General features: G+C 42.9%; 2 protein-coding genes across 2 annotated transcripts; both read right to left on the bottom strand.

Annotated features, from left to right (window-relative positions):
* Positions 1 to 5: 5 nt before the first annotated feature.
* LOC128317557 (uncharacterized) lies at positions 6 to 8,071 on the bottom strand. Its single transcript, XM_053230017.1, has 16 exons — positions 7,808 to 8,071; positions 7,514 to 7,644; positions 7,193 to 7,317; positions 6,939 to 7,056; positions 6,649 to 6,861; positions 4,632 to 4,802; positions 4,302 to 4,439; positions 4,071 to 4,120; positions 3,737 to 3,869; positions 3,533 to 3,615; positions 3,273 to 3,399; positions 1,726 to 1,916; positions 1,424 to 1,514; positions 1,213 to 1,312; positions 947 to 1,119; positions 6 to 647 (listed from the first exon to the last, which is right to left on the bottom strand). Exons 1-16 carry the CDS (start codon positions 7,944 to 7,946, stop codon positions 264 to 266), a joined length of 2,367 nt encoding a protein of 788 aa, XP_053085992.1. The 5' UTR covers positions 7,947 to 8,071; the 3' UTR covers positions 6 to 263.
* On the bottom strand, positions 7,933 to 9,339 carry LOC128317561 (uncharacterized). Its single transcript, XM_053230021.1, has 5 exons — positions 9,134 to 9,339; positions 8,944 to 9,044; positions 8,604 to 8,722; positions 8,354 to 8,479; positions 7,933 to 8,251 (listed from the first exon to the last, which is right to left on the bottom strand). Exons 1-5 carry the CDS (start codon positions 9,337 to 9,339, stop codon positions 8,054 to 8,056), a joined length of 750 nt encoding a protein of 249 aa, XP_053085996.1. The 3' UTR covers positions 7,933 to 8,053.
* Between the last annotated feature and the right edge of the window lie 33 nt (positions 9,340 to 9,372).

Raw genomic sequence — 9,372 nt, 5'->3', positions numbered from 1 at the left:
ATCTATTACTGGTTTAAACAAGCTCTGACATACTTTAAGTTTAAGATAAAGACCAGACCTGGAGCTCCACCTTCTTCTTCTACACCAACTGTAGGAAATGTAAACACTTCCCTTCATACTAAAATTTCTCTCTCTCTCTCTCTCTCTCTCTCTCTCTCTCTCTCTCTCTCTCTCTCTGAAGGATCAGAGACGCTCTCTCTCCCTCTCTCTGAAGGATCAGAGATAATCCCTCTCACCCTCTATGAAGGATGGCAGATATTGTCTCACTTTCTTTGAAGGATCTCAGACGATCTCAATCTCTTTCTCTGTTTCTCCCAGAGGTGTTGAAAACATGGTCTTAATTCACAAATTGGTTGTAATACACATGAAGACAACACTGTGGTTGTACCCACAGTAGTAATCAATCCAAAAAATTTTTTACAGGTCTCACACACACACACACACACACACACACACACACACACACACACACACACACACCCTTCTATTACCTTTTCTGGTTCCCAGAGTCCATCATTTGAGTCTATCAAAGAAGACAGTGTGTCAATTATGGTAATGTTCCACTTGCTAATGTCATCAATAGTGGCCACACGAGAAGCGGATCCCAGTAGCTGCAGCACACCATCAGTAAGGCCTGATGGGTAAATCTACACATGCACACAAAATCAACAATTTATTATATACCACCTAACACACACTGTCCAAAATGTTGTGTGGGTGAATCCACCACGCACGCAAAGACAGACATTAAACTCACAACACAAAAACAAACCCTGTTTGACAGGGGTACATTTTCAAAACATACAATATGCAAGTATCATATTTAAACCGACACTGTCAGTAATGTCAGAATTTTATGACTGAAAGGCACAAACAACCTCCTCTTTCGTGTAGTGCTACTGTAGTGCTAAAGAGTCCCAGTGTCACAGTGTTCAGTGCTGCTGACCTGGTTTAACTTGTTCAGAATGACGGTCTGGAGGCTGGTGTCCACCACTTTCTCAGTGATGGCTGCCAGGTTGTTCTGCAGGACAGCGATGTCCAGATACAGATCAAACTGGGTGGAGTTAAAGCCGAAAGGAAACGACGCATCTGCAATTGTCACCGCTGTGATGTTGCTCACTGTTAGACACAGAACAAAGTTAATCACTGAAGGACAGAATCTAAAATATATCCCTGTATCTCAGTGCTTTTTACACTGTAAAGTACTGTTACCTGTAGCACTTTCTGAGTTGCATTCTGTAAAGAATGTCCTCAGCTTCTTCATCGGGATCTTCTGCTTCCTCAGGACTGAAAAGAACTTCCTCCTTACATTCTTCAACAATGCACACACACAGACATAACATTAAATTAGTCCCAAAAGGTCTAACATTGGGTCAATAAATCAATCACAAGCGCAAATTTAAAACTGAACAGTTTTACATACAAAGCTAAGTGCGTTGCAGAGGTCTGATTTGAAATAGACAGCCAGGATGCCGATTTGCTCCACGGTCTGCTCATTCCACGTTGAGGGATTACTGATTAAGAAAAAAAAAATGTCTATGAGATCTTATTCATATCTAATACAATACAGTTATAGACACAAATCATTGCATTTGGTTTATGCCATTTTAACACCAAGTCTAACATTATTAGAACAATTTAAATGCAGTTAGGGTTCAGAAATATTTTTCTACAGCTCAACCAAATTCAAAGGTATGCACTGATCTGCAAAAATCTCTGTCTCACCCATAAGCGGTGTTCCCACTGAGGAGCAAAGACTGTACAGCAGTGATCTGAGAATCAGAAAGATCTCCACAGTTCTTCAGTTTCTCCAACATGAGAGGGTGAGAGTTCTGGATGTAGGAGGAGTCCAGTGTGCAGGCCATATTCCCCAGAACCTCCACCTGATAACTGGTCAGGCTCACACCAGATATACCCTACAATGTCAAAAACCACGAAGGAGTGTCACATTAAAACGCAGAATCTGTAAGAACGGGGGTTCTTGTGAGGATTCCAATGTTTAGTGTCAAGATCTCTGACTGTCTTATGTTTGAACATGTTGAATTATGATCTCAGAGATTTGGAGTTCTTGTCTGAAATGTTGCGTTTGCCTCGAGACAGTTTAGTGTCTCCTGAGTGACTGAGCGATTTCCATCACTGCACCCTCTATGCCCAAAACTTTCTTTTCAGTATTTAGAGGTCAGAAAACCTGAGTACAATTCCTGATCTGGGAACTACCCAAAAGCATTCTATTGTTGTTCTATGTCACAGTCGGAATTGAACTTTGCTCACGTGGATTTTCATATGACTGCTATGCTGATGACACTTGATGCATCCTCTCCTTTCCTCCTATAGACAATCATTTTTCTGAATAGAGCATGTAGTAGATGGCAGCTCCTCAGCTGAAACTAAATCCCAGCAAGACTGAGTGCTGGCCAGAGTGTTGCTGTTGTGGAGATGCACGCCCACATCAAGATCTTGAGATCTCCATGGACAACTCTCAGATCTCAACACCTCACAATGCATGCAACCTTGGGGTATTTCTGGACAATCAATTGTCCTTCACTACTCATATTGCTAAGCTGACTGCTAACATCAGGAGGATCTTGAGGCCATTTCTATCCACAAAGCTCACTCAGGTGCTTGTTCATTCCCTCATCATCTTGAGACTGGACTACTGAATGTCGCAGTTCTGCCCCTGCATACCACCCGCCCGCTGCAACTGTTCAAGAGTGCAGCTGCCAGACTTGTTTTCAACCTTTCCACATTCTCCCACACCAACCCAGAGCTGTGCTCCCTCCACTGGCTTTCTGTTGCTACTGCATCAGATTTAAAACACAAAGACAAAAACGGACAAGCACATGCATACCTGAAGGCACTTATCACAGCCCACTCTCTACCATACTCACTGGCTGTCTTCAAACTAAAAAAACTCAAGACCCAACTCTTCACCAAGCCCTTGTATTAAAACTTCCATTAAACAAATCCCTTGTCTTTTGTCTCTGTTTTTTATTCTGTACTAACCACCAATACAGTTTCAGCGGAATGGTATTCTTACTTCCTATTCATAGACCTAGTGAATTAGCATATTAATATATGTTTTTGATAGGGCACAAAGCACTAATGTAAGTCACTCTGTAGAAGGGAATCTGATAAATGCTGTAAATGTATATTTCAACATTGGAATTTCATGAGACACAAATTGATTGAAAGATTGGGTGACTTGTTTTCCATAACATTTAAGTGCTAATATTGAGTGTTGGTCTATGAACATGTTATTGTGTATGTTTTACCAGGCAGTCCTTTGCATCATTGAACAGGATGGTCTTTTTGTCAAGGCCGTGGGAAAGAACGGAGAAATCTGCTCTGCCCACGGCACTGAAATATGACTGGCAGTTCTCCTTCTGTATCTTCTCATAGCTACAACACACACACATTACAGATAGCATATGACCCATATTCTTAACCTCAGATACTTGAAAACTGGGAATGCAGGGGAAGTGTGCCTTATCTTTTATATACGGTACATTGTGTACGTGAACGTGTTACACACCTGTAGTACAGAAGCATATCAGAGGGGACGTCAGTAAAGCTAACAAATGGATCGTCTTTCACGTAGTTGTACATGCAGGTCAGCTGAAACACAAAACTCACTGTGACTGTGTGGTATCTCAGGTACCAGTAAAAGTTTGGGTCCACTTGCTACCTCTGTTTCAGACTGTGTGCGGAATGTGAATGAATATCAGAGTGTATGTACCTGAGCCTCTTTCAGGAGGACCTTGTCTCTGCCTGCACGTGGTCTACAGGCTTTGACTAGATCTTTGGCTTTCTGCTGTGGGAGAGTCTGAAGTGAGCTGCAGGTAAATCCCTGCAGTATTGATGCTGACAGGCTGTGGGGAGAAACACACACACACACAGTCACACACAGACATGACACACACACACTGATGAACCAAAACACAACATCTTATTGGACTCTGGCAGAATCATATGCGTTATCTGGATTGTTCACCCAGTGGTTATTTACACTGCCTATGTAAGCGAGTCAGGCTGTGTTTGTGTGTGTGTGTGTGTGTGTGTTTCTAACTCACTCTTCTGGATTATCACTGGCATTGGCCACTGCACCAAACAACATCATAGCCTGGTAAAAATCAAACAAAGAATTCAAAATTTTATTGATGCGTTTTACACCCTGAGATCCAAACTAGACAGGAATTCAGACCTCTGTAAGTGCTGTGATCACAGTCAAGCCATGTTACTCTAGGTTTTCAGTATAACAAAGTGATTTACATTTCTCTGACAATGTAGGTCTGTTCAGTTACCTGTTCGTGACTCCAGCTCTTGTTATTGATGAGTGAAACGTCAACAGAGCTCAGTGAGGTCAGTAGAACAAGTGGAATATACATCACGAGTGCATCCGGAACATTCTGTAGCACTTCAGTTTGGTCTACAGAGATTACCTGGGAGAAAGTGTGGGAGCAGACCTTCAACTTTTCCAGAATAAACAAACTGCATTCTGAACAAAGGATTGATTTTAAATTAAATTAAACTGGTATAGAACACAGTAATGTAAATCTCCATTTCAGTAATGTGCTGTAATGTATTTTGCATGTGTGTGTGCATGTGTTCTGTGTGTGCAAGAGAGAGAATACCTTCTGGACAAATGTCTTTTGCAGAATAACTGGTGCTGACAGAATGTTATTGATGAATGCTGGATTCTGCGATAAAGACAGAAGCTGAGACGATGGGATGATGGAGATGGTTGCAGAGGGAACGCCACCGAGGAGTGTTCCCAGGGACTCCAGAGAGGAGGCACTGCTGATCTGTGAGGCAAAACAATCAGATCTTCAACTTTAAAAAAAGGAAAAAAAAAATATGAATCTGCTGTTTTCGATCTGAACGCAGGGAGTATTTAAGGGAGTATTTAAATTACAGCACTTTTCTTTATATACAGTCACGTCCATAAATATTGGGACATCGACACAATTCTAACATTTTTGGCTCTATACACCACCACAATGGATTTCAAATGAAACAGCTTTAATTTGAGGGTATTTACATCCAAATCAGGTGAACGGTGTAGGAATTACAACAGTTTGCATATGTGCCTCCCACTTGTTAAGGGACCTTCTCAGCTCTTCCATGGCCAGGTGTGTGTTATTCCCTCATTATCCCAATTGCAATGAGCAGATAAAAGGTCCAGAGCTCATTTCAAGTGTGCTATTTGCATTTGGAATCTTTTGCTGTCATCTCTCAAGATGAGATCCAAAGAGCTATCCCTATCAGTGAAGCAAGCCATCATTAGGCTGAAAAAACAAAACAAACCCATCAGAGAGATAGCAAAAACATTAGGCGTGGCCAAAACAACTGTTTGGAACATTCTTAAAAAGAAGGAACGCACCGGTGAGCTCAGCAACACCAAAAGACCCGGAAGACCACGGAAAACAACTGTGGTGGATGACCGAAGAATTCTTTCCCTGGTGAAGAAAACACCCTTCACAACAGTTGGCCAGATCAAGAACACTCTCCAGGAGGTAGGTGTATGTGTGTCAAAGTCTACAATCAAGAGAAGACTTCACCAGAGTGTTCACCACAAGACGTAAACCATTGGTGAGCGTCAAAAACAGGAAGGCCAGATTAGAGTTTGCCAAACGACATCTAAAAAAGCCTTCACAGTTCTGGAACAACATCCTATGGACAGATGAGACCAAGATCAACTTGTACCAGAGTGATGGGAAGAGAAGAGTATGGAGAAGGAACGGAACTGCTCATGATCCTAAGCATACCACCTCATCAGTGAAGCATGGTGGTGGTAGTGTCATGGCGTGGGCATGTATGGCTGCCAATGGAACTGGTTCTCTTGTATTTATTGATGATGTGACTGCTGACAAAAGCAGCAGGATGAATTCTGAAGTGTTTCGGGCAATATTATCTGCTCATATTCAGCCAAATGCTTCAGAACTCATTGGACGGCGCTTCACAGTGCAGATGGACAATGACCCAAAGCATACTGCAAAAGCAACCAAAGAGTTTTTGAAGGGAAAGAAGTGGATTGTTATGCAATGGCCAAGTCAATCACCTGACCTGAATCCGATTGAGCATGCATTTCACTTGCTGAAGACAAAACTGAAGGGAAAATGCCCCAAGAACAAGCAGGAACTGAAGACAGTTGCAGTAGAGGCCTGGCAGAGCATCACCAGGGATGAAACCCAGCGTCTGGTGATGTCTATGCGTTCCCGACTTCGGGCTGTAATTGACTGGAAAGGATTTGCAACCAAGTATTAAAAAGTGAAAGTTTGATTTATGATTATTATTCTGCCCCATTACTTTTGGTCCCTTAACAAGTGGGAGGCACATATGCAAACTGTTGTAAATCCTACACCGTTCACCTGATTTGGATGTACATACCCTCAAATTAAAGCTGACAGTCTGCAGTTGAAGCACATCTTGTTCGTTTCAGTTGAAATCCATTGTGGTGTGTAAATGTTAGGATTGTGTCGATGTCGCAATATTTCTGGACCTGACTGTAAAGTGTAGTTGGTTAGTATTTGAACAGCAATACAAATTTGTTCTTTACAGGGGGATTTGGTGAAATTGCTCTAAACAGACTTGGTCTCGCTTCCAGTATCGTAGACTGACGTTCTTGACAAGTGTACAGTGTACACTCACATTAAAGCCCGCACTAATGATGCTCTGGATCAGGGCATTCACTTGGCCCTGGTCCCAGCCACTGATGTTACTGAGTGTAGACAGAGCACTGTTTATCACACTGGAGGGGGTGGAGCTTATCTGGCCCACAGTCAGGCCCACACACTGGCTGCCCAAAGATTGGATGGTGGATGCAGATACATTGGGGAACTTTGCTACCAGCACCGCTGTGACCTGAGAGGAGAAGAGGATTATAGTTAGCTTGCACTTTGACAGAATAACTGACTGACAGGGTCTCATTGATCGATCACCTCTGGATTCATTTCTGTGCAGAAGTTGTTGATGCTCGTCAGGATGGTCTTGATGTCTGCATCTCCAAGGTGAACAAACATGGAGGAAGGAGTTCGACACAGCAGCTCAGCTGGCAAACTATAAGATCACAAACAACCTTTTAAAAATGCGTACAAAGATATTTATCCTTGTATGTAGTCCGTTACCTAAGGGGGTTGAATTGATGAGGCTGGATGAATAAATAGAATAAGTAGTTGTTAGTGTGGAGTGTTACCCGAGTGGGCTGAAGTCAGGATTCTGGATGTATAACTCTGTTGTGTAGTACTCCAGGACACTGGCTGAAATTCCTGAGTTGTTGAACAGCTGAAGATTTTCTGCGTTCTGCAGGAACGCACTCGTCTAAAGGACACAATAAAACACACACATTAATACGTCACTATGGGTGTGTGTTGTGTTAGGTAGATAATACATTATATGTAGATGATCAGAAATAATCATGTGTGTAAATGTCTGAATGACTAACATGTATGATTACAGGTATGTTTGTTGTTGGTGTGTGAGTTTGTGTGTGTGTGTGTGTGTGTTAGTATGTTACCATGTTTCCTGTTAGGAATGACTGCAGGTCAGCGAGGTTAATGAAAGTGATGAAGAATCCGATGTTGTCAGCAAACCAGGCGGTGGAGTTCAGAAGAGGATCTGAGGAGTTATAGCAGCGGGGGCTGCCATCTGCAAGATACACATACAGATAGTTATGTTGAGACTCACATACTGTGCACACACAATTATAGGAAATGAAGCATGGATTGCTTCGATTGAAGGATATGCAGTACTATTCAGCAGAGAGAGAGAGAGAGAGAGAGAGAGAGAAGAGAGATATAGTTATTCTTACCGCTGCTGTTCAGATACACTTTTATGGAGCTATACACATCAGCTGGGGTGAAATCAGTTGTGGAAAAATTGTAGTTGTCCCCCAGGATAGACACCCTGCTCACAAGCACACACAAACACACATTTATACATACATACATATATACATATAGAAGTGATTTTAGTACAGATCCTCAATTTTTTAGCCAAGAGACAGGGGGCAGTGTTTGTGCTGACAACCCTGTGTAATGGTACATCAAACAAATACTCACAGTTTCCTGTATGACAGACAGGAGGCGCCACTGAGCTGGGCAGAGCTGATGAGCTGAGAACTGAGGTAGGGCAGGTAGTGAACCAGGGTGACATTAAACCACTGTTCTACATCAGCCTGAGACGAGGCATTGAGAGCACGAGGCCACACACACCCCAACGTGTGGCTGGCCAAAGCTGAGGATAAAACAGACCCCTGTAGAGAGAAACAGGGATTATTCTATGAGCTAATCCTGATATAATAAAGGCAAGTAATCCACATGGACTAAAAGGGTAGGTGAAATGAAGACAGGTGTACCATCTCCAGGTATTGATTGGTTCTATTGTAGTTGTTGAGGAGTGTGCAGAGCTCAGAACCATCAATGACTGTGTTTGGCCTGTTCAGAAACTCGCTGAGTTCTTCCGGAGAGATGGAGCCCAAAAGCTAGAGGACACAGAGCAGAGACAACGCACTCGTTACAGAGGGAGATGTTGACAGCTCATTGGCTGCCGCTTAAACTATTAGTGAGCGACTCACTGACACGATCAGTGTTATAGAGCAGAAATACCTCTGCCTGTCGGTCAGCTGGGATCAGAGACAGGAAATCTTTCAGGTCAGGGAATCCAAAATTGAGGAACATCTGTTTCAGGAACACGTAGAAGCTTCCTCTGCCGTAGCAGCTCAGGCCTGTGAGGCAATATAGGGCACTAATGAAAAAAGTCTGTGGTGAATTCGGATTGATATTAGACCAGTGAATGTGGGACACTCCTGACTTAGCCCAAATTCTTCATCTGCCAATCACATCTACTGATCACTGCCTGCACACTGGACTAGGCTGAGTCAGCAAATACACAAGCAAGAACACGCACACTTGAAACACACACACACACACACACACAGAGACACACCTTGGCTGGACTGGTACTTGAGATAGTCTTGTGTGTAATTGAAGACAGTGTCGGACTGTGTTGCAGAGAGGTCACTGTACACATTATCAAGTCCTTTCACTCTGTAAACACAACGACATAGAAGTCAACAAGTTAAAAATCAAAGAAAGTAAAGAATAGATCTGTGCGTTCATGTTGAGGAGGAGCTCACATCTCTCTGTAGGAGTCACAGCTGATGTTCATGGGGATGATCGACAGGGTGTTTGGACCAATCCCAGGAAGGAAGAAGGAAAGGTAAGTCTGGAACCACAGGGCAAAGTCCCCTGGGCTGAAACTTTGGAAGTGAGGCACCAGATCCAAGAGTGTCATGTTCAGAATGGTGTCTGATATTGCTGAAGGAATGCTAGTCATGTTCATCTGCAAACACACAGCAGCACGGATTAACAGTCT

The sequence above is a fragment of the Pangasianodon hypophthalmus genome, chromosome 26 (genome assembly GCF_027358585.1).
Source record: "Pangasianodon hypophthalmus isolate fPanHyp1 chromosome 26, fPanHyp1.pri, whole genome shotgun sequence".
In the NCBI taxonomy this organism is placed as follows: Eukaryota; Metazoa; Chordata; class Actinopteri; order Siluriformes; family Pangasiidae; genus Pangasianodon; species Pangasianodon hypophthalmus.
Note: the sequence above shows the minus strand (reverse complement) of the source record. Positions and strands in the feature narration are given on the sequence as shown.

What these genes read in the sequence shown, in the direction of transcription:
- LOC128317557 (XM_053230017.1), bottom strand. Translation starts at nt 7,946, where the DNA reads ATGTATGTATGTATAAATGTGTGTTTGTGTGTGCTTGTGAGCAGGGTG. An exon ending in AAAAGACATTTGTCCAGAAG is followed by an intron (nt 4,440 to 4,631) that starts GTATTCTCTCTC and finishes ACTTTCTCCCAG; the next exon opens with GTAATCTCTGTAGACCAAAC. An exon ending in AGAGCTGGAGTCACGAACAG is followed by an intron (nt 4,121 to 4,301) that starts GTAACTGAACAG and finishes GATTTTTACCAG; the next exon opens with GCTATGATGTTGTTTGGTGC.
- LOC128317561 (XM_053230021.1), bottom strand. Translation starts at nt 9,339, where the DNA reads ATGAACATGACTAGCATTCCTTCAGCAATATCAGACACCATTCTGAAC. An exon ending in CAGCTGACCGACAGGCAGAG is followed by an intron (nt 8,480 to 8,603) that starts GTATTTCTGCTC and finishes TGTGTCCTCTAG; the next exon opens with CTTTTGGGCTCCATCTCTCC. An exon ending in CCAATCAATACCTGGAGATG is followed by an intron (nt 8,252 to 8,353) that starts GTACACCTGTCT and finishes TTCTCTCTACAG; the next exon opens with GGGTCTGTTTTATCCTCAGC.